The sequence below is a fragment of the Notolabrus celidotus genome, chromosome 5 (assembly GCF_009762535.1).
Source record: "Notolabrus celidotus isolate fNotCel1 chromosome 5, fNotCel1.pri, whole genome shotgun sequence".
NCBI classification, from domain to species: Eukaryota; Metazoa; Chordata; class Actinopteri; order Labriformes; family Labridae; genus Notolabrus; species Notolabrus celidotus.
Window position 1 is genome coordinate 13,711,106 of NC_048276.1, and position 23,711 is coordinate 13,734,816.

Genomic DNA, 23,711 nt, shown 5'->3' on the forward strand with positions numbered 1-23,711 from the left:
CTCCTAGGAGCTTTACATTAATATCCACTCCCTAACATTAGAATCTGAGCATTTACATCAATGCAATTTAGGAGATAATATACAAACTTTTACCGTCTGGAAGAAGGTACAGAGTCCCCAAGTGTAAATTGAATCGTTTTTAAAACTCCTTTGTGCCAATCTCTATTAGAATTTTAAATAGTAAATAGCCTGTTAGGGTTGGGACAGTGTTATGGTGCTCTCTCTTTAAGATTATGCGGTGTGTTTTATGAATGTGTATTATTCATTATATTTGTTCTTATTTATTTATGTGTTCTTGTGTCATTGTGGTGATTTTTGTAGGAGCAGGTAGCATATGCAGCACTGATGTCAAAGACAAATTTCCCTACAGGGACAATAAAGTACATTGTATCGTATCGTATCGTATCTATAATATAATACAATTTGAAGTGTCTCCAACATAATAACAATACAAAAACAAAAATAAAAAATACAGCCAGCCAAAATATCCTCCTAGGAGCTTCACATTGATATCCTCTCCCTAACTTTAGAATCTGAGCATTTACATCATTGCAAAATAGGAAATATATAACATATAATGTAATATAATTTGAATTGTTTCCAACATAATAACAATACAAAAACAAAAATAAAAAAATTAGCAAGCCAAAATATCCTCCTTGGAGCTTTACATTGATATCCCCTCCCTAACATCCCTAACATTAGAATCTGAGTATTTACATCAATGCAATACAGGAGATAATATGTATATAATATAATTTGAAGTCTCTCTAACATAATAACAATACAAAAACAAGAATAAAAAATACAGCCAGCCAAAATATCCTCCTAGGAGCTTCACATTGATATCCTCTCCCTAACTTTAGAATCTGAGCATTTACATCATTGCAAAATAGGAGATATATATAACATATAATGTAATATAATTTGAATTGTCTCCAACATAATAACAATACAAAAATAAAAATAAAAAAAATTAGCAAGCCAAAATATCCTCCTTGGAGCTTTACATTGATATCCTCTCCCTAACATTAGAATCTGAGTATTTTCATCAATGCAATATAGGAGATAATGTGTATATAATATAATATAATTTGAAGTCTCTCTAACATAATAACAATACAAAAACAAAAATAAAAAATATAGCCAGCCAAAATATAATATATATATATAAATAAAAAATAGTGCACACAAAGTGGTTATTTCAACAATCATGAGAGACAAATTGAACAATGTAAACTGGTCAATCAAAATGAAGGGACACATTCTAATCATTACAGATTATTAATATTAGGTTAAGTTGCTGGTCCACAAACAGGCGAATAGAAGAGCCAATGACACTTTTGCAAAGATTCAAAATGTTGTATAGTATAGGGTAGTTACACTGAAAAGCATATTGAGTTATGTTGTAGAATAGCATGCCTAACAATATCAAAATCATCCAACCTATGCATGACCCATAAGGACTTTCGGTTTCAGTAGACCAATTCTGAATGCAACCTCGTCCAATTATTTGTTTTACCCTAGGTTCCTTTTTTATCGTAGAGATGTGTCAATCCACTAAGACAGTCAACACAATTGTGCAACATGCTCCCACACGTTTCCCTCATTGTCCTCCATCCTGCAAAGCACAATCAGGAATACACGATTTGTTAGGAATCCAGTGTAGGATCGTGGTTTCAGCATCCTGATGGACAAAGCCGCAGTTTCTCTCTAAACACATCAAACTGAGTGTGAATCAGCGATCTGTACCCTACAGGGCGGTCAGATCACAGGGGGGTCATGGGATTTATTAGTAATTAAAAGATGGGTGTGGTCGACACATGCTTCATGCCCGGATTTGAGGATCCTCCTGCAAGCGCTCACCGCGTGATCTGCTAGTCTGATTCTCAATGATGATATAAAAAAAAAAAAAAACAGGAACCGTGTGGAAAGTGAGCGAGGGAGTATAGCAACCTCCCATTTCACTAAAAGCAAATCCACTTGTACCATCTTTGGCACAGATATCTTGGTTCATTGCAGCTTTTTGCTATTTTAATGTCATTATATGCTGTATAGGGCACTTAGCAGATCTTCCTCACTAATTCATTGTGGGTTTGGAGGCGTCTGTCCTTATGAAGTGTCGGCAGGGGAGGGAGGAGGAAACCAGAGAGAGGAAGGAAGCGAGGATAACGTCACGAGAAGCAGAATCGGAGTAAAACGGACTCAACAGTGTTTAATGGACAGTCTTTGATGCGGGCCGGACACTGAGCTGCTTTTTCGGCCAAATTTGTGTTTTTATACGAGGATGGTTCTGTGAACGTATCAGGAGAGAAAAGAGGAGGTTGTTCGGAGAGGAAACGGCAGCCCAGCAGCAGATTTCATCTCTTTCAGGAGCTCCACTAAAGAAGAGAGAAAATGGAAATGTGTGGAGCCCTCCTCCGTTTGCCTGCTTGCTGAAGGATTTGCCTCAATCGTGACACAAGTGGACCACTTCTGCTGCAGCTCATTTTTTAATGACTGGAAAAGACATATAGATCTATCCTGCGTGGGATTTTTCAGGGGGCTTTCGGTCCTTTTGACGGCGGAAAAGAAGCAGCAAAATCATCGGGAGAATTAACAGGTAGCCGCCCATTATCAAACGCAGTGACAGCAGCTGTAGGCCAGCCTACTGAGTGTAAGATGGCTGGGTGATGATGTGCCTAATCATGGCATCATTTTTTTTTTTTTACCAAATTCAACAAGCTACATCCGCATTTTATTGGAGCTGAAACAAGATGTGTTCAGGGCCTCCATCAGCCACTCTGTGCTGATCAATATGTGATGTAGCCTGCATTCATGGGCCCTGTCTGCTCGTTTAGGAAGCTCCCAATGCTGCAGACAGAGAAACACAAGCCGACATTTGAATCCGGCTTGTGCTCGTTTTATTTCTCTCCTTGCGGCTTTTATTTCCTGCCTGTGTTTGTTAGTTAACCAGGGAGTGAGCAGCCTCTCTGACTTTAACATTTACTCTTGTCAAACATGCGGTGGTTGGAGGCTGATTGGGCTATGACTCTCCTCCAGCTGCAGCTGTAGCCATGCCATGTCGGTGTAGTTGCACATCAGATGTGCATCCAAAGGGGTGGGGCCACTTACACTTTGCATCCTGTTCCGTTCTGAGTTTTGTGTGTTATAAAATATACACTCCCTTAAAAAAATGTGCAGACACTGTTACTTTCTCTAGATAATCGTCCTCAACAGCATCACAGTGAGGGAGGTATTGTCTGCTTTTAGACCCTGCATGAGTGGAGGTGGGATCTATTTGATATATGGGGTCTTCTTCAGCAGAAATCCAGCCAGTGCTCACATGAGAGATGTTCCAGTACCTTTTTTTTCTCCAATGCAGATTCTGATACTTGAGCATCGGCCGAAACAGAATCCCTCTGATACTTTTCTTCCTTTTTTTGATAGAATTTGATAGAATAGCCCAAGAGTGACAGGAAATGTGGAGATATATGAGTGGGGTAGACTTGCATCCAAGGGCCAAGGCTGGGAGTTGAATCAGTGGCCTATGCATTATGCCTGTTCTACAAATCAAGCTACACTGCAGTCCCCAACATTGGTTTTAAATAGAAATACTTATTCCACTGAGTGATATTTAACCTTCTGCTAGAGCTGCACTATTGGTATCAGTTGTTTTATTGATTGGCACACTTACTGCCCCGCAATACCACATTAGATTTTTTTTACATTTTAATTACCACATTTATCACCCCTCAAGCAGTATTGGTACCCAATGTCGGTGCTGCTGTCAGTATTGGTATCAGAACAACTCTAGCTCACATATTCAAATGGCATTCAGGCATCTGGCTGGACCCATGCAGGCCTGATCTCTGATGCCTCAAACCCCCCCATTCTCTGCTCATCATTGGCTAAATGAGCAGCTGTGCCAGGAGACTGAGACCCATGATGATACACCCCTTTTGGCCTCCATTAGTGCCGTGTGATCCATCTGGTCGCAGGTCCCTCCAGGGAACAGTGACCTACTGTAGCTAATTGCTCTTCCTCTGTGGCGTGCACTGTATGCATGTTTGATGTGTTTGCTGTTGAGCGTTATCGCGGGTTTGAATTGCCTCTCAAATGCAAATAGAAGCTCCCTGTTTGAATGTGTAACTGTGCCTCTGACAGTTACAGGAAATGCTGCTTCCTACTAAGGGCGTGATGTGATGTACAGTTTGTGTGTGAGTGTGTGTGTGACCCTGGTTGGCCCACAGTTAAAGGATCTTCTGCCAGCCTTTGGCATATTTACATGCTATGTAAATCTTTGGAGCCTCAGTGTGGGTGATAACAGGAGAGAACCATAAAGATGACTGTGTTAGCACAAGTTTTGACTTCACATGCAACCTGCTGTGAGTTTATAGAGTAACGAGCCCCCTCTGCTTTTTATAAAGGGAGTGTTCCCTCAGTATCTGTTGCCGCCTGGTTGCAATGCTGGCTGCTCGATAGCGGCTTAGTCATTACAGATTATTCTCCTCTGTAAAACCAGGCATGGTTGCACTGACATAAACAGATTACAAGGTTTTTTCTCACTGTGCGAGTTCAGTAAACCTAAAAGATTAAAATATGTGTTTTTTTGTTTCGTCATTTCTCTCACCAATCTAGAACAAACAGTATTTAAAGGAAGTTATTTGACATAATTGAGTCATTTTTGATTAAAGTAGATTCCTGGATTACTGGATTAAAGAGGGCATGGAAGTATGCTAATCCCAGTTGGCCTCACTGATATACATCAGTAGCTACTTTTATGCTTTTAGAAATGATTCTAAAATCCACATCTGGTCATTGAACAGGTGACTGCTGGGACTAAGTCAAAATGAGTGAGCTGGAGCAGCTTCGTCAGGAGGCCGAGCAGCTGAGGAACCAGATAAGAGTGAGTCACAAGTTGAAAAAGTGCAGTTTTCATCCTTAGCATGCTAATATGTAATACATTTTACCTGTTGTGTAATGTATTTGTTTTACAACCTGTAATTCCGTGTTCTTCAGGATGCCAGGAAAGCATGTGGAGATTCAACCCTGACACAGGTAAGAGCCAGTAATGCCCTCTGATACCCCTTAATATGTTAATGCTATAATAAGTGTCTACTTGATCGTATTTTTTTGGATGGTGGGCGCACAACTCTGTAGATCATAAATGTTTCTAAGACCTGATAAGCTCTGATTTTACACACAAGTAAAGCAGAAAAGAGATGCACTCAATATTTGTTAATCAAAATCTACACCTCTTGTTTTGTGAAACCAACGTTTGGGAAAAAACAGATCATAAATTGTGTTTTACATAGTTTTGGTATCCATATCTCTCACACTACAAACCTGTTGGCCTTTATAAATATTGGCTAGTTTTTCATAGTCTTTGTGAATTAATTGAAAATCACCATTTATAAATTCCTTATTACTTATAACTCGTTAGTAACATCAAATGTGGCATCCACTAATCGCTGTTTCTGAATCTGAACAACTCTTCAGTGTCTGATAGCAGCTTTATTTTAATCATTTCCAAAAACGTCACTGTTGTTGAACCTTCCATCACTCGCACACAGTTAACAATTAAAGAGTGATTTCATGTTTGATTTCTTTCACCGCTCTAACCCAGATAACTGCTGGTCTGGATCCTGTGGGGAGGATTCAGATGCGGACAAGACGCACCCTCAGGGGCCACCTTGCTAAGATCTACGCCATGCACTGGGGCACAGACTCAAGGTGAGCTGTCCTAAAAATGTCTTGATATTTAAACATATCCCTGTTGGTTGTGTGCGTTACAGAAAGTGCCATTACACTTTCACCTGAACTTTGTCATAGATAAACAGTTTGAAGCTGTCATCTAAATGATTTGGTAACATACAATAGCAGTCCCTTTTGGAAGAATGCATTACACTTTAATATTGATTATAATGAAGGGTAATGAAAAGACTTCTGAGCCATCAACTAAAATACAACAACCAAAGTTGCAACTAGAAGGAATAGAACATATATCAGTTATTTTCCAGCTCTAACCTGATTTTGGTTGAAGGCACATGTGATTAAAAATAAAATATCTGATCACACTGATTAAAAACCTAACTGACCAAACTGATGCAAGTGGTCGATCTAAGATCTGATTTAAATGTTTAGGATGAACAGTCAAGTCAGTCTTTGTTGTAAAATAAAAAACACAGTTGAATTGATTTACATTATTTTTGGTCTTTTTTGTGGAAATTTTCCAAACCAACCACATCCAACGTTTCAGTTAAAACATGTAAGGATCAATCTTCTTTTTCCAATACCTGAGGCATGGCTTCACAGATGGCAATGTCAGACAAGAGCGACAAATCTCCTGTCTAGATTCTAGTTGGTATGGATGCTCATGGTGCCTAGAGGATGAATCCTGAAAAGCCTTCCAATGATCTCATGACTTTCACTTGAGTTCAACCATAGACTGTATAGAATATGGACGTAGTATCTGTGACGTCACCCATCTGTTTCTGAAGCGCTGTTTTGAGGCCAATCGTCAGTGGCAGCCATATTGCTGCTGTCGAGTGATTGTGACGTAAAGAGGCGAGCTTTGAGCCTCCTCGCCAACAGCTACAGTGTTCCCGCCTGTCAATCAAGTCAGCTGTGCCTCTCATTGGAAGACTCGTAATCTCAATATCTCCGAAATTGCCGCGTTACAAAAAAATTCAACCCCCTACAGTGTGTGCAGATCGAGAAATGAGCTATCCAGACTACACTCGTCTTCTGTACCAGGCTGTAAACATGTTTATTTCTGCTGTAAAGATCGTCTTTTTTGAATTGGTGTGTATGTGGTTTCCGGTACTTCCGGAGCCAGCCTCAAGCAGGTCCTTGATGAACTGCAGTTTTTAGCACTTCCGCATTGGACTCATATTTTTAGACTGGAGGTTGCAGCTTGGGCTTAACAGATGGCAATGTCAGATAAGAGCGAGATATCTCCTGTCTAAATTCTAGTTGGTATGGATGCTCATGGTGCCCAGAGGATGAATCCTTAAGCCTTCAAATGATCTCCAGACTTTCCCTTGAGTTCAACACAGTATATATTGTAAAAACTCTGGACAAGTTTGGATATTTTGCCAAAAAAAGTAAAGTTTACAGGTGTTCATGGTGCACAGAGGATGAACCCTAAACCCTTTTGGGACTTCTAGAGTATTTATCAAGCACTATCTGCTCTAAAATGATACCTTGTTTTTTTATGACTAGACACACTTCCATTAGTGTTTAACATGAATTAGCGAATGTTAGCATGCTAAAACACTTAATTGAGATGGTTTATGTCATTGTGTTAGCATTGTCTTTAACAGGCTTGTTAGCATGCTGATATTAGCATCTAGCTTAAGGAACTATTCAAGTGCATCTCATTAAACTACAAACAACTCTTTGTTTTCTATAGCAGGGGATCCCGAAGTATGGGCCGGTCGCGAGACACAAATGGGGGGTCGTGAGATGTCTCCCAGAATGTTTTTTTTTTTTCAAGTTATCTAAAAATAGTACATTTTACCCATTATAGTAAAAAATATCGACAAAAATAGTAGCTAACCTTGAAATAAAACCTTGAAAATAGAAAATGTAATGAGTTTTCTGCTTTTTTTGCCAGATGACTCCTAAGTTTAGGGTTAGTGAACAGTTAATTAATAAAAGCATCAGTAGCAGTAGGTTTCATAACAGCCCAGGAAACACAGCCACATGCTCATATAGGTAGGCTAATTTTCTGCAGACCAGCTACATGAAGCCACATTAAATCACTTTGAGGGAAAGTGGGGGTCGCAAGTCTTTGGCACCAATATTTTGGGGGTCGCAGGCTGAAAAGTTTGGGAACCCCTGTTCTAGAGCACAGAGCTAAAATAGACTCAGATAGGGTGAACATAGTAGTGCCTATTATATTACAGGTGTGTGTGTGCTTACTGAAATGCCTGGTAAACCTAACCGATCTCCACATCCTCCACCAGTCACTGAGGAGGATTCTATAGGTCAACAGTAATATTTGTTTCAAGAGGGATGAGGTTTGAAATCTTTGATTATTTTTCCTCACAGGCTTCTGGTTAGCGCCTCCCAGGATGGAAAACTGATCGTGTGGGACAGCTATACCACTAACAAGGTAAAGAGAGCTCCTCAGCAGGTCTTTAGTTGTTCAAATAGTCACATTTTGTCTTAGCCTGAACTGAAAACAAAGTCTGATGTCTCTTTTATAGGAGTTGGGTTGACTCATATAACAGCTTTCTTTCTTTCTTTTTTGTAGCATTTATTGTAGCATTAGCATTAGGTCCAAATCTGACCCATTTTTGTTTCCTTATTTAGCCTTTACATTATGTCCCCTTTTATCCCAAAGGTTAATTGTGGTTAATTTCCGAATACCTGTCCTTTTTTAGATCCATGCCATCCCTCTGCGCTCGTCCTGGGTGATGACCTGCGCGTACGCTCCCTCTGGGAACTACGTAGCCTGCGGGGGCCTGGACAACATCTGCTCCATCTACTGCTTGAAGACACGTGAAGGCAACGTCAGGGTCAGCAGGGAACTACCTGGCCACACAGGTTAGAGAACCTTGCACCACCGGACTTCTATTTGAGTCTTTCCGGGAGTCGGGCTGAGGACACACTTCAGATAAGCACCAAGTCGCCTGCCTCGTGGGAAAGCTCAGCTCCCAAACCTCTGAACAATAAAGATTTCATTTACATGGTTAATTAATCGCAGGGCAACACAATCTTAATGAGCTGAGACATCAACTCCCGTCTGTGAGACTGTAGCTAGCTGCTGCTGAATGCTGTTAGTTCACTACAGTGTCCTTAACAGACACGAAGAGTTCTGTGGAAGTCAAGATGATTCAGAAGGAGTTCCATCAGTTTGACAGGATTATTTGTAGTAACTTGACCTTTTTTTGTATTTACACAAATACTCAACAGTTAGGCATCACCAGAATGAAAAATGACCCAAGACAAATTTAATATCAAAGAGTTTTCAAAGCTTGCATGTTATTCCCGTTAGGGTTTGGAGGGGAAATGTCTTCGTCTTCCTTTTGATGTTCTTACTGAAATCCATCAAGACTGTCCCAGACTGTTGAGCTATTTAAACACAGATAGGAGAAGTTACAGACTCACTTTCAACTACTGCATGTGTTAATGCACACCCCTCAGGTCTTGCCTTTTAGGCTACATACAGCCCACTCCACTTATTTGGTAGATGTATGCATTTTCATTGGGAACCAACATGGTCGGCGAGGAAGACTACAGACACTGCTTCTCTTTTCTATTCTTTCCTAAATAATATATTAAATCTAAAGATATTCCCCTCATGGGATCCTTTAACTGGAGATTAATTGGAGATTTGGCTTCAGGGGACAGTGCTCTATGTAAGCACAGCTGTAAGTACTTTCAAAATCTAATATAGCATTTATATTTAATGTGTAAATGTAGGAAACTTAACATGGATTTACAAATACTGGAAATAGTAGCTTTCATTTGGAAATAGAAGAACAATCAATCAATCAGACTTTATTTATAAAGTGCTTTTCATGCAATGATATTGTAACACAAAGTGCTGTACATAAAACAAGAAGACCCCCCCATCCTAATCCAAACCCAGCCCCGACCCCAAAACCCTCCCACAATCCTAAGGTGAAGAACACAATATATGCAACAATAATAATAAAAACAATACAAATAAAATGAATAAATAAAAGTTGCTGAACGAACTGAGGAAACACTCTTATGCTATCTTAATTAGACAACACTGGAGGTAAAATAAGATGTTAAAACTCAACACAGGAAATTTAAATCTCCAAAAATGGAAAAAAAAATCTAAGATAATAAAACACTCAAATATTAAACCATTAAGAGAAAACAAGAGGCTACACTTAAAATTGATAAATAAATAAAATAAATTACTCAGATAATAAAACACTGAAATATTAAACCATAAAAGGAAAATAAGATGCTATACTTAAATACTAAAATAAAAAAAATTGAATAAAAATTGACTAAAATTTGAACTAGATGATAAATAAATCAATAAATAAAACTGTTATGAGAATAAAACTTACTAAAAATGTAGGTCTTGAGTTTGCTCTTAAAAATGTTTATCAACCATTGATGTAGAAATGATTTGCTAAATTGATATGAAAAGGTACATATTGATGTATCTATATGCCAAATCATTAATTTTCTAAATCATAATTAATCACATAATTTCAATACTTCATCACAATTAATCACATTTATAATCCCATGTATAAAATTCCATTATTATGTATTCAAAACAGTCCATGTTAAGAATGTAAGGCACTTCTTACCAGTGTCTTGATTTGGCAATTAAATGAATGCAACAATATGGATTTAATTAATGATCTTTGAATTAGTTTCATCCACAGGTCTGTGTTTATTCACATGCTCCAAAAATAGTTCTCTGATGTCTTTCAGCTGCACTTGTATGGTTAGCTCATAGGTTGTAGCTCAAAGTCAGAGTTCTTAGGTGATCATTTGTTTCCTTTTTGACACACAAAGTGCACAGTACGTTTTTTTTGTCAAGTGAGCCACCTGGGAGTGAAATGTGCTGTTCAAAGTGCAGTTTTGTAGCGGGAAGCAGGAAGACTCAGCGGTAACTTAACTACAGTGTGCACAAAGGTTCAAAATAGTACAGGATTTATATACAAAATAATGCGATCACAAGCTGTTTTTACTTGTCTCTATGTCAGAAACTCATCCTTACCCTCTCCTCTCTCAGGTTACCTGTCATGTTGCCGTTTCATTGATGACAATCAAATCATCACAAGCTCCGGAGACACAACATGGTGAGCCTTTTAGAGACCAAAACACAAACGTTCAGTTCAAACATGTTTTTCTTGAGCCCATCAGTCTCTTAACTCTGTACTTTCCCTCCCTTAGTGCACTGTGGGACATCGAGACAAGTCAGCAGACCACAGTCTTCTCCGGCCACAGCGGCGACGTCATGAGTCTGTCCCTTTCGCCCGACTTCCGCACCTTCGTGTCGGGAGCCTGCGATGCTTCGGTCAAACTGTGGGACATCAGAGACAGCATGTGCCGGCAGACCTTCTCGGGTCACGAGTCAGACATCAACGCCGTCTGTGTGAGTGTGCTCGAGGCAAAGCAGGCCTTGTAATTATACTACAAGTTGTAAAACCAGCAGTTATTTGTTTCTGTATGGATTCTCAGACAGTTAAAGGTTTAATCATGAAGAAGATGTACTACTTTGCCTCCTCTAACAGCTGCAGTTTTCCCTGTGATACGCTGTCACAGACCTCTGTCACAGACCTCTGTCACATCTTAAAAATAGCTCCGATAATGTCACAGTTATCTCAGCTTGGTTAAAGAGACTTATAAATTAATAAGAGAAAATAAGCTTTTAAAGATGGGAGCATCGGCAGTGCCAGGGAGGAGGGATCTAATGGAAATTGCTTCTGAGTTTAAATACAGGAAGTGAAGAATCAGGTTTTTGAGGCCAAAGAAACCAGATATTCTAGATAGAGTTTAGCATTTTATGTGATTTTTCTATTTCATATTTTATGTTTGTGACATTTTTTTCTCTTTTCTAACCTGGTTAATTCAACTGCCATCAAACCTTATAGTTAAAAAAACAAACATATCATGGATTGACGCAGAAAACACAAAGGAACGAAATGTAGACACTTTTAAAATCTGAGTCAAAATCACGTTATAGTTACTGTATGCTTAGTATGTTTCCCAAACTGCTCGACCAATCACAAATTATTTTTAAGAATTTGAAGTCCAAAAAGCTACCTTTTGGATTCAGCACTACAGTGGTCTTTGTAGGGGGTCTTATATCTGTGCAGGATTTGTCTGGGTGACGTCACACACTGTCTTGTCTCCAGCTTTGGGAGGGATTTAACCCGGGAGCACGCTAGAGGATTAACAAGATTATCAATTAACACCATATCTGAACATCCGCCATCAGTCCAGACTCCAGCTGAGACCGTCTCATGTTGGAAGTCCGGACTGAAGTGCAGAACAGGTTATCTAACGGTGTCAAAGGTGGCACATTAACGTATAACTGCTTCAAAGTGATGCGTTTGTGTGTGTCTCCCCCCTCTCTCTATTTATTTCACAAAAGGCAGTTTTCACCCACACTTCCTGTTCCTCATTCTTCTTCCTGTGCTCCTCCTCAGTTCTTTCCCAACGGCAGCGCCTTCGCCACAGGCTCCGACGACGCCACCTGCAGGCTGTTTGACCTGCGTGCAGACCAGGAGCTCAGCCTCTATTGCCATGACAACATCATCTGTGGTATTACCTCCGTGGCTTTCTCGCGCTCTGGCCGCCTGTTGCTGGCTGGTTACGATGACTTCAACTGCAACATCTGGGACTCCATGAAGGGAGACCGAGCAGGTGGGTGTGAATAGAAACAGCTCTGTAATGGTGCGATCCTATGAAGGTTCAATCTGAAGATGAAGTGAGGATGAATTATTAATAGCATCTTTTCATGGAGACACAAGAGGTCTTTAAAAATGTTTAGCCTCCTGCAGTTTTGTTGCCTCCAACCTTGAAAGCCAGTTTACTCTGGGTCCTTTATCTCACAGAGGGACTTCAATCTTTATCAAAAGATCTTACCGGAAAGGAAAAGCAGAAAAAAAGACTGAAAACTTTGGTTTTCTTTGGCTGTTTTTTGACACACAACAGAAACTATCTTTCTTTTTATCCTAAAAACAAAAGTGAATTCATACCATCTGCTTTTTAATTATTATAATTTTTTTTGAATGTTTTATTAGACTCAGCCAACATCTCAAAACAACAATGCAGCCATCAGACTCAGAGACAAAAAACAAACAAACAAGATTTTTGGAAAAAAACTATAAATGAATAGATAGTACACAATTAAAATAAGTGAATACAAACATACAAAATAATAATAATATTAAGATTGTAATGATTAACACAAAATTAAAAAAAAAGAATAATAGTAATAATAACAACAATATAAATAATTGTATAAATAGTAATTAGGATGATAATAATAATAATAATAATAATAACAACAACAATCATAATTAAAATAATACAAAAATACTCACAGTAAACTTCAAAGAAAATACGTCAATAAAATAATAATGATAATAATTATGTATATCACAAATCAGCCCATCAAAGAATTAGCCAAAAAGAAACAAAGCAACAGGCGCCCACCTTATCAGGAAAAGATCAGTTTTTAACTGTAATCTTGCATTTATACTCTCCATATAGAAAATGTCCTTCAGCTTGTTCTTCCACTGTGTGACTGTGGGGCGCTGTGGCTTTAACCAGGAGATTGGAGGATTTTCTTTGCAATTAGAAGCAGGACCCTCAGCAGAGCTGCATGGCCACTGTACTCCTCATCGCCTGGTAATATTCCCAGTAGGAAGCAGGAGGGTTCAAATGGCAGTTCTAAACCCAGACAGTTTTTAATTTCATGTTGAATACCTTTCCAATATGTTGTTAGTTTTGGACAGTCCCAGAATATATGTGTATGGTCTCCGACCAGGCCACAGCCCCTCCAGCACTTATTGAGGATCTATCAAATTTGGAGGTCACCAGAGGAGTATCAAAAAACCTCATCCTAATTTTCCAGTCAACCTGTTGCTCCATGTCCCACTCTGCAAGATGTTTCCCAATCTTCATCTGAATCATCGTATTCATCTCCAATTTTTTAATGAATATCTTTTTTTTTTTAAAAACTCATTAAACAAGGTTTTTGAGCTGAATTGACAAATAAATATATCATCTTTAACATCGTCAGCTTAAAATACCTTGGTAATCAAAATCATTTTTCCACGGTAGTCAAGCAAAAATCAGTCTTACCATGCACATAACAGTGAAATGTACCCGCAAAATATATCATAAAATTTGCATGACTAATTAATCAAGACTTGTGTTTTTTGGGAAGTGGAGTTTCATGCCTGACTTTCCAGTGAATTCACACTTCTCCAGCTTAATTATGAAAAGAAAAAAATGGTCAAACAGCCCACTCTGTGTTATAAGTAAAAACAGTGATAAACACAAGGTGCCTTTGTTCTGTGAGTCTTTTTAAAGTTTAAGCTCGGTCTAAGAGTGCAAAACATTTTACAGCAACAAGTCTCCTTTTGTTTCTCCTCCTTTCTCCTGCAGGAGTCCTGGCCGGCCATGACAATCGTGTGAGCTGTCTGGGTGTGACGGATGACGGCATGGCGGTGAGCACCGGGTCCTGGGACAGCTTCCTCAAGATCTGGAATTGAGCCATGCACATAAAACGCGAACGCACACACAGACACAGACACACAGACACACAGACACACACACACACACACACACACACAAACATGCACGCACATGTCCGACAAACAGGCACCACTCCCCCGGCTTGGGACACAGTTTGCATCCTGTATTCACTGTATGTAAGATTCAAACTGCAACATTTTACTGTACATAATATGTATGACTTAGGTATGAGTTTACACACAAACACACACATACACACACACACACACACACAGACACATGCACACATATAAATATACACACACACACACACACACACACACACACACACACACACACACACACACTCATGCACACAGAAACACATCACACTGTACGCAGAACATGCCCTGAACACATGTCACAATTCCTTCAGCTGATTAGGTGCACAGCAGCAAGGAGATAGTCTCTCTCTCTCACACACAGACTTGAGTTGTCACACACATAAACACACACACACAGGCACACCACACACACTTGTAAAATGTAAAAAAGCGACCAAATAAAGTTGGATTATCAGCTGCTCATATAAAAACACACGCCACTTTTTACCTAAAGCCTTTTAACATATGTAACATGCCCCATTCACACACACACACACACACACACACACACACACACACACACACACACACACACACACACACACACACACACACACACACACACACACACACATACAAACACCCACGCACACACATACTTTTTGTTTTCCTGAGAGACACTTCTCCTCGAGTTAAACAGGGGAGAGACATAATAGGACAACTCTGTCTTTGTTTACAATGAAGTCTAAAATGCACTTCAGACAAAATTTTTCCTGCATATTTTTCTTGGTACCCCACGTATTTCAGTGACGCTAATGTGAAGGAAGAACAGTTGTTGTGGTGGTGGCAGGGAATCATGTGATTCTGTGAATACTGAAACAAAACAACCACTGACAGATGAGCCGGGCCAACGAGCCGCAGAGTCCGAGGAAAATATCAGCTCCTGTTTTAAACCGGCTCCAAACGTCATAGCGTCAGTGTTTTTATAGATATATACCCCCAACATACAGTACAGTACATCTGCTCTTCAGTTTTTCTTTTCTACTTATTTTATTCATGTTTTCCCTGTGTGCCTCAGATACACTTTAAGGATTATTAATAGAGAATATTGAGGACGTTAAGTTAAGGAGAAAAAGGATAAGAAGAATGGAGATTAAGATTAAGAAGTTAGGTGAAAATAAAAGCATTGTAAGACGCATCTTAATAAAGCAGGAGCCAGTATTCATACTTTGACTTTGTCACTGTATTGTCTGGACATTATGATGGTATAATTGTACATAATATTAATAAAGGATAGCCTCTCCTGCCAGTCATTGTGGTGTCTTTGTAAATAAGTTTGGTGATTTGAAGAAAGCATGCATACAGGTGTTGTTCTGGGACTGACATACATACATCTTTACCATATCATAAAACTATGGGTATATAAAGTAGTTATAGATAGCCTCGGTTAATCTGAGAACCTCATTTTACAATCAAACATGTATGATGGACATCATTCAGAAAAGGTATTTTTTGGGGCGGGATTTAGCCCAAAAGACCCAAAATAAAAGCTAAAAAAAGAGAAAGAAAATGACTGTTTATGTAGGGGGAAATGTACACTGAGAATGTGAAATAGAATCCTGACAGGCTGGGACCACAGACTGTATAAAATGTGGACGTAGGATCCGTGACGTCACCCATCTGTTTCTGAAGAGCTGTTTTGAGGCCAATCGTTGATGGCAGCCATTGCTGCTGTCGAGCGATTGTGATGTAAAGAGGCGAGCTTTTAGCCTCCTCGCCAACAGCTACAGTGTTTCCGCCTGTCAGTCAAGTCAGCTGTGCCTCTCATTGGAAGACTTGTAATCTCAATATCTTCAAAATTGCTGTGTTACAAAAAAATTCACCCCCCCTACAGGGTGTGCCGATCAAGAAATGAGCTATCCAGACTACACTCGTCTTTTGTACCAGGAAGTTAGTAATACATTAACACTAGTGCAAATGTGCAGAACTTTTATAATCATCATCAAATATCCAAAATGTATGAATCAAAATGGGGCACCATGTCTCTACTGTGCAAGTTAAAAAACAAGTTGTCTGTGTCAGGGTAAAACAATGTTGTCTTTTCCAGTTATTCATCCATAAGAGCACTTAGAAATAAAAATAGTTCACTTTTTCTTCTGCAGATTTCATTTCATCTGAAATGTCTCAAAATTAGAGATGCAGCTTTTTTTCTTCTGCAGTATTGAAGTGTTTTCTGGTTCAGTCGCCAGAGGGTGCAGTAGCTCATTGAGCATCTCATGACCAAGGACAGCAGGTCCAAGAATATCATAGCACCATCATGTGGTCGATCACTGGCATGTTTCATGTTCTCTGTTTTTATCGTTGTAGGCCATGCAGGCAGACACCCACAGGAGAATTCAATTTGTCTCAGTCAGGATTGTGCGAACTTGTACACATTTATTATTTTTATTTTTTATTAAACCAGATGATACCCATTGAGATCAAGACCTCATTTACAAGGGCGATCTGGCCAAGAGGTCAGCAGCACACGTCAAAAGAAATAGCACAACTTAACAGCATGGAGCATATATACAGACAGTATGTAGAAACAATCAATCATTTAAAAGTGCAACTGATTTGCAAATAAAGTGCAATTTGTGAATACATAAACTGCATTTAAAAACACAGGCACTGTTCTGGGGTCTGTCTTTCATTTAAGATGGAGCCAAAGGCGTTAAGTGAGATAATATCTGACTTGTTTTAAGTTCCTCACTGTGTTTATACTTGTGTTACACCTGCCAGGTTGGGATAAATGGAACATACATTATCTTTATCCCAGCACATCTCTGTCAAACTTCAGCCTGAGAACATATCCATAAACTATAACAGGTTCAGGGGCTGAGAGGGGTTACATATTGACAGTATGGGTTATTGAAGTGAATGCAGAAAGAAGACACGACAAACAAGACCAGAATGAGATCAAGGTATTTTTATTTTTCAAACAATTCTGTATTAAGACATGAATTCATTCAACACAATCTTTTGAAAGTTTAAAGTTTATCAGTCTATGAAATACAATCTCGAGTTAACCTCTCACAAGTAACACAGACGCGCGCACACACACTAAAACATTGCAAAGATGTTTACCGTCTTAAAAAAAAGAAGTTATTGAAAAAGAAGAGCAGATATTGTAGTTCTGTCCAAAGATCCATGTCGTTTTAGAGCTTGCCAAGTTTGATCTGCCTCACTCTCAGCTACAGCTGCTAATCCACTCATACGTTATTAATTAGACATAAAAGCTTGGAGAGAGGAGAGTCTCGTCAGGATATTATTCACCATTCTTTTAGCGATACTTAAGAGTTCATAAAGGCAGGTTGTGGGATGCTATCACAGCTAAACAAGAACACGCATCCAAACAGGTGACTATTTTAGACTGTCAGAGAGGAGCAAGTTATTTCTTAGATTACAAACAAAAGTAATTACAGAAGGACTTCTGTAATAAAGCGACACACAAACCAACCTACATTCAGTCTGCCTAAAGCCACTGAAGATCCACTTCCACTGAGATGAACGGCCACTGCTTGGATTAGTTTAAATGCCTATATTGCTCTTTTTAAAGAAATGTCAGGTCTGCTCATATCAGACTGACACAGAAGGTCGCTAAAATAATGCATTGTGAGGTTCAGGTCATTTAACGGCTCTTGGCACATGATGAAATAGCACTTTGAAATCTTAAGGTGCTTTCAGGGAAATTAATAACCAGAATAATACTCAGCTGAGTAAAAACAACAACAACGCATGATTGGAATAATGGTGCATGAAGTTAAACAACAGGTGTATTATTTGTAGGTGACTGCCTCAGTTAAGTGTTAACTCTGATAACTATAAGCAGTTGTTAACCACATTAAAGGCATTAGCTTTGTTTAAAGCCACAGCTAGTTTGAGCCAATTTTTAACTAGGGATGCACCGATCCGATCCTGATATCAGGCAGATCGGACTCAAAAAGCTAGATCGGATATCGGTGACAAGGGGCCGATATATAGTTCCAATCCATATGGCAGATCTATTCATCTTAGTTCTATGCATTTCTGTGTTCACTACAGCCATGTGCATCTCCTACGTCATCAGCACCAGCCGGTCTGTGCTTTTTTGCCCGGTAGATCATTATGGAAGATAACTACAGAGCTCTGCAGTTTAGGTGGATGTCACGCTTCTTTTGCTAACAACTCCGCCGGAAACTTGCAACATGTGCAGCGGTAATGTTTTGACGGATTCGGCTAGTATCGGTATCGGCAGATACCAAAGCCCAGGTATCGATATCGGTATCTAAAAAGTAGGATTGGTGCATCCCTATTTTTAACAATTAAGAGGGTCTTTTTGAAATGTCCCTGACTGTTTTTGAATCACTCATTGTTCTCTCTTTATAGAGGAAAAAAGTTAAGACAATAAAGATGATTAAATGCATTCGATTCCTATTTTTCTTTTGCTTGCATTACCTCAGCTGAGGTCAAAATAAAGTGACTACTTCTTGTAAATGTTACAGTTTGTGCACTACTTTTCACATACAAGTCTGGTTACAGGGGAGTACGTCTGTACATGTGCAGATGGATAAAGCACTTTGTGGACTTTGAGGGAGCAACACGAACTGATAAATTGGCTCAAGTGATGTCACTTGAAAAAGAAAAAAAAAAAAGAAAAATAGAAACAGGGGTGTTGGAGCGAGACAGAAGTGAGCTTGGCTGACTTCTTTTGCCCAATCTTCATCTAAGCAAGCAATAATTAGGACAAGGCTATGTGAGCAGCTTGTAGTCACCGCATGAGTAGTAGTAGTAGTCCAGTTGTATTCTGGGTAATGTAGGCATCAAATCTTTGTAAAGAAAACAAACAAAATGATTAAAAAATACAGCGCCAATGTTGATAGTGTTGTTTTTAAAAACAGTCCATTACAAAGACTATGTGTAGAAATGCAGTGATTTATCTGTGAGATTGAAACGTGAGGCAAAGGGATTTGTCAAATCTATACTAGCATTTGTCTTTATCTGCGTGTGCACTTTTCACTCACTAAATGCCGACATTGTGATACAATCTCAATGCCAAGAGCCAATGACCTCACAACAAGGGCTACTGTCCCCTCGAATCACCTCTGCTCCACCCGTTGTGGTGATCCGTGTCCAAAACCGAGCGTATTAACAGCCCGTCAACCACAGAATCAAACACGAGTGCCACAGCTGACCCTTCAGATATCACTTCTCTGAGAAATGCAGTTTGACATACAGACAGCTGTCTCTTTATGATCAACTACTCACTGTTTATCTACTGAAGAGATTGACGACAGCTGAATGAATGATGGGAGAAAAACCCTCCATCTCTCTCTTTGTCTCACTTATAGCTTTGATCTCTCTGCTCTAAAATACATTGTGCTTTGATTAATCGAGCGATACACGTTTTTATATAATACAAATCTGTCTTATAGATATACATTCACTTTTATTCGCAATATAGACTAATTTACATATTTTATAAAATAGCTTCTCAGAATATATCAAGCTAATTGTCCCTACAACGAGATTACACAATCAACATGTTTAAAGAACAAGCGCTGTTCTCAGCTTTTTGATGCACAAACCTACAGTTTCTGAGCGGACATCACGAGTACTAAGTTCACCTATAGACACATTCGTACGTATGGCTTGACTCTATGCCAGCTCCCGCTGCGAGTAGATCCTTTACATGAGACACTGATTAATTGTGATAAATTATTTATTATTGCAATTAACTGAATGGATTATCTGCTTTGATCAGTTTTGCTTTATTAGATATATGGGGTGCCAAAAAGCATTCCAAGTCCGTCTCCACGTTATTGTGGATTCGACTCAAGTGCACTTAACTGGCACAGGGCGTCAATCTTTACGAGGGAGCAGATACAGTAGTGTCTCTTCTTTATGACATTTCAAGTAAGAGACGACAGGGAAGGGGGCTCATAACCAATCCTTAACCTTTCCAGCTCCAAGGCACTGCTTAAACTGTAAACAGATTAATATAAATGATGGTTAACCATAAAAAGCATGAGTGCCAGAGCTCCTGGTGGATTGTATCTTGAACATATCACATGTAGGTCATGGCACATAACATATTAAAGAGTAAAAACACATTCGCTAAAAGGGGAAAACACATTGATACAGTACTATAATACTCTATTTCAATGGCTCACATGCACACCAAAGTGTCTGCTCCAGATATATTTGTACATGTATGTTTACAGTTTTATCTCCGCCATAAAATCCAACCATCTATTTATAATCTTTGATTAAATGTCATCCGCCCTGACCATATGCTGCGATCTGTATAGCTTTCTGTGACCATATAAATTACTCTTTAGCATAAAGCTCAACTTTAAGAAGATTCCCCCATTGATCACTGACCAAGATTCCTCTCATAGGATCCAAAAGCTCTGAAGATAGGTCAGCTGCACTCTTTAAGCATCCACACGTCAGCCTTTATGAGCAGATGAACTCACATGCGGAAATAAGAAGATGTTGTGCCAACAACTACAAGCTGATAAGATGTGTCATAAATCTTCTAGACTTCTAAATGCCCACCTGTTAATACCAAAGTGCTGAGGCAGCTTGTTGTTGTGAATCACAGAACAAAAAGCCTAATTCATGTGTGGAACTACCCACTGCTGACACAAAATCACAGAGTTACTTCCTCATTACGCTGCCTGGCACTTCTACCGTACTGCACAGCATATGGGGGCAAACGGTGTCATCTTTGGGCAGCTGCCAAAACAAAGCAGGGAGTAAACATTTAAAGTTAAGATGTTTTATAATATAAATAAAATGGGCTGACGTTTAGGATCATTTTCCTTCATAGAAAAGCTCCTTGGTTAGTGATCATCGGAAGAACTTCTCACTTCCCTGCAGTTGTCAATAAGCTCTAATCTTCTTCGGGCCTTGATTCTTCCTGTTGCAAAATATTCTGTGAACTTGGCAGAAGTACGGATATAAAATATGTTCAGTCTCCAGCTGCGTTCTCCAAAGTGCCGGATGACCCGGTGTCCTCTGTTGTATCACAGAGGTCACTCTAGGTTATATCTTTCCTCTGTCCTCAAACAAATATGACCGGTACCACCCCTGACCTGTCCTACTGAGATCCCCTGGGCAAACTGTTCTCACAGAAAGATCCACAAAATAGTTGCAGAACCGAAATATAATACAGCAGAATAGATCACTGTGGTAGCAGAGTGAAAGGACATTGAAAATGTGATCTCTGTAGTCTCAGTGACGCCCTCCTTTCATGTCTCTCCAACATCCTCACTCCCTAAATCTACCACGCCAAACACATGAACTCCCCTCTTCAAACAAAGACTCCACAAGAATAGCATATATTGCAATATAATGGCAATATAATTACAGTAAAATTAAGAATACCAGTAGGCTAATACCAATACAGAATTACTACATATAAATATCAAATTTTGTATTTTGTAGATGTATGAAAACAGAAAGTTTAGATACAAGCCCGATGAGTCGAATAAACGGATGTCTTTATCTAAACCATAGAAAAAAGGCAAAGCAGGAGATTTCACAGCAAGGATTCTGCAGTGCTGCACTTTTCTGAGGCTTCAGATTTTTATCCAAACTGACGTGTTTTTCACTTCTGAAGCATTCAAGGCGTTCGTGCCATGATTTAGAGATGCAACATCATTTTTTCATTTAGAAACAGTTAGCAAAAGCAGGACTTCAGGTTACAGTCTACTATATAATCTAACAATAATCAAACAAGCTACTTCTTCCTGACTTCAATGTCCCTTTGTCATATTATGTACTAAATCCTTCCTTTAAGCCTCCATTAAATTGTAATAGCCCAAATCTTTGGGGGTCCACGAGTCACTGCAGATGGATGTTCCAGCATGTTATTATTTGAAGTCCACACTGAATGCAGGCTATGTAGGAGGCCTGCAAATGATTAGGTATGAGTGTAAGTGCTACCTATTTACAGCTTCATTTGGACATACAGTAAGGGTAAATAATGCCTTCCTCAAAATTAACTGAAGAACCATCAAGGAATGTTTTCAAACATACTTCACAATTAGGAACTAAATCACAACTGAACACAGGTTCACCAACTAAAGTAAATCAAGACGAGAATATATCCATTACAAATGAATAGATGGTATTAACATTTGAAGCTCATGTGAGATTTTCCATGATGCTATAGGGAGAATGTTATCAGGGAGCCTTGGTAGAAAACTGTGTCTTAAGGAATGTAGGCTGGAATGGACTCAGATTGTTTTTGTGTGCCTGTCTATGAGAGTTTGTGTGTCTGCGTGTCTTCGGAGAATGAGTGCGTGAGTAGAGCGAGCTGGAGAGAAAATAGAGAGGTGTTCACATTTTGTGTGCATGCGTTTGTCAGATTTTTTTGAAGATGCACTTCCTTCTCCAAACCCCTGCTGGGTTCCACACACTGACCAGAGCAGCTGATCCTTTCACCAGTTCATGATGCAATTTCTGTTCAGGGTCATGAAGTAAACCTGGCTGCTGCCTCCAGACCGCACTGATGCGAAGAACACCTGCAGCCCAGCACAGACACACGGGACAAAGAGTGTCAGCAACATCTTGAAATTCAGCTGCTGTTACAATCTTACTACCACTGCCCCTGTACTTATTCATCTTACCTTGTCATTTCTCCTCACAAAGGAACTTCAGCCTCTGAGCTCTTTTGTGCATGAAGACTCCATCCAAGTGACCGGTCTCCACAGACCGAATCTCAATGGCTTTTTCTCCCCATCCCATGATCTGATTTGAACAGATATGAGCTGCAAGGCAAAATAAAATTTTAGTAGGGTGGCTGATTTAACACAGAAAGAGCGTGAAATCTGGATGCAGCCATGGTGACATCACCCACTGCCTCATTTTAAGGGCCTGTGTCCACTGATAGTGTTTTTGGTCCGACAGCGCCCACAAGCTTGATTCAGAGTGCTTTTCACTGGTGCTTACAGTTGCTAGATTACCAAGTCTTCTCAAAGCACTCCCACTTCCCTTAGTACTGACCACTGATTCTGTTTAAAATAGACAGTATAAGCATAATAAAATAGATGCAGCCATTGGGACATCACTGGTTCATTTTAAGGGCCTGTGTCCTTAGAGAGTGTTTTTTTTCGTCTGACAGCACCCCAAGCTTGATTCAGATGCTTTTCACTGGCGCTTACTGTTGCTAGACTACAAAGTCGTGCCAAAGCACTTCTAGTTCCCTTAGTTCTGACCACTGATTCTGTTGTAGATAGCTCTGTGTTCTTAATTTTTGCTTTTCAAGAAGATTTTACAAAGAAAACATAAAACAGGCATAGAATCTGTTATCTTGAAGTCTTGAGTGTAAAGTATAATGTGCATGTTTTTGACCTTCTTAAAATGTCATCTCATTTTGTACATGCAATCCAACCTGAAACC

At 39.4% G+C, this 23,711-nt stretch overlaps 2 protein-coding genes across 2 annotated transcripts in view; one reads left to right on the forward strand and one right to left on the reverse strand.

Moving 5' to 3' along the window:
• The first annotated feature begins 1,729 nt into the window (after nucleotides 1-1,729).
• gnb2 (guanine nucleotide binding protein (G protein), beta polypeptide 2) lies at nucleotides 1,730-15,595 on the forward strand. Its single transcript, XM_034684370.1, has 10 exons — nucleotides 1,730-2,602; nucleotides 4,809-4,888; nucleotides 5,002-5,040; nucleotides 5,609-5,715; nucleotides 8,038-8,101; nucleotides 8,373-8,535; nucleotides 10,721-10,787; nucleotides 10,882-11,083; nucleotides 12,141-12,357; nucleotides 14,110-15,595. The coding sequence occupies exons 2-10, from the start codon at nucleotides 4,832-4,834 to the stop codon at nucleotides 14,214-14,216; spliced, it is 1,023 nt and encodes a 340-aa protein (XP_034540261.1). The 5' UTR covers nucleotides 1,730-2,602; nucleotides 4,809-4,831; the 3' UTR covers nucleotides 14,217-15,595.
• Nucleotides 15,596-17,235: 1,640 nt separating this feature from the next.
• Nucleotides 17,236-23,711, reverse strand: part of mink1 (misshapen-like kinase 1) — a 43,760-nt gene continuing 37,284 nt past the window's right edge. Inside the window, 3 exon segments of the mRNA XM_034683064.1 lie at nucleotides 17,236-22,834; nucleotides 22,940-22,951; nucleotides 22,953-23,080. Coding sequence (XP_034538955.1) covers nucleotides 22,751-22,834; nucleotides 22,940-22,951; nucleotides 22,953-23,080 — 224 coding nt within the window. The 3' untranslated portion in view covers nucleotides 17,236-22,750.

Excerpts from the sequence above, each read along its gene's own strand:
- gnb2 (XM_034684370.1), top strand. The coding sequence starts at position 4,832 with ATGAGTGAGCTGGAGCAGCTTCGTCAGGAGGCCGAGCAGCTGAGGAAC. Across the intron at positions 4,889-5,001 it reads AGCTGAGGAACCAGATAAGA|GATGCCAGGAAAGCATGTGG; the intron begins GTGAGTCACAAG and ends CGTGTTCTTCAG. Across the intron at positions 8,536-10,720 it reads GGAACTACCTGGCCACACAG|GTTACCTGTCATGTTGCCGT; the intron begins GTTAGAGAACCT and ends CTCCTCTCTCAG.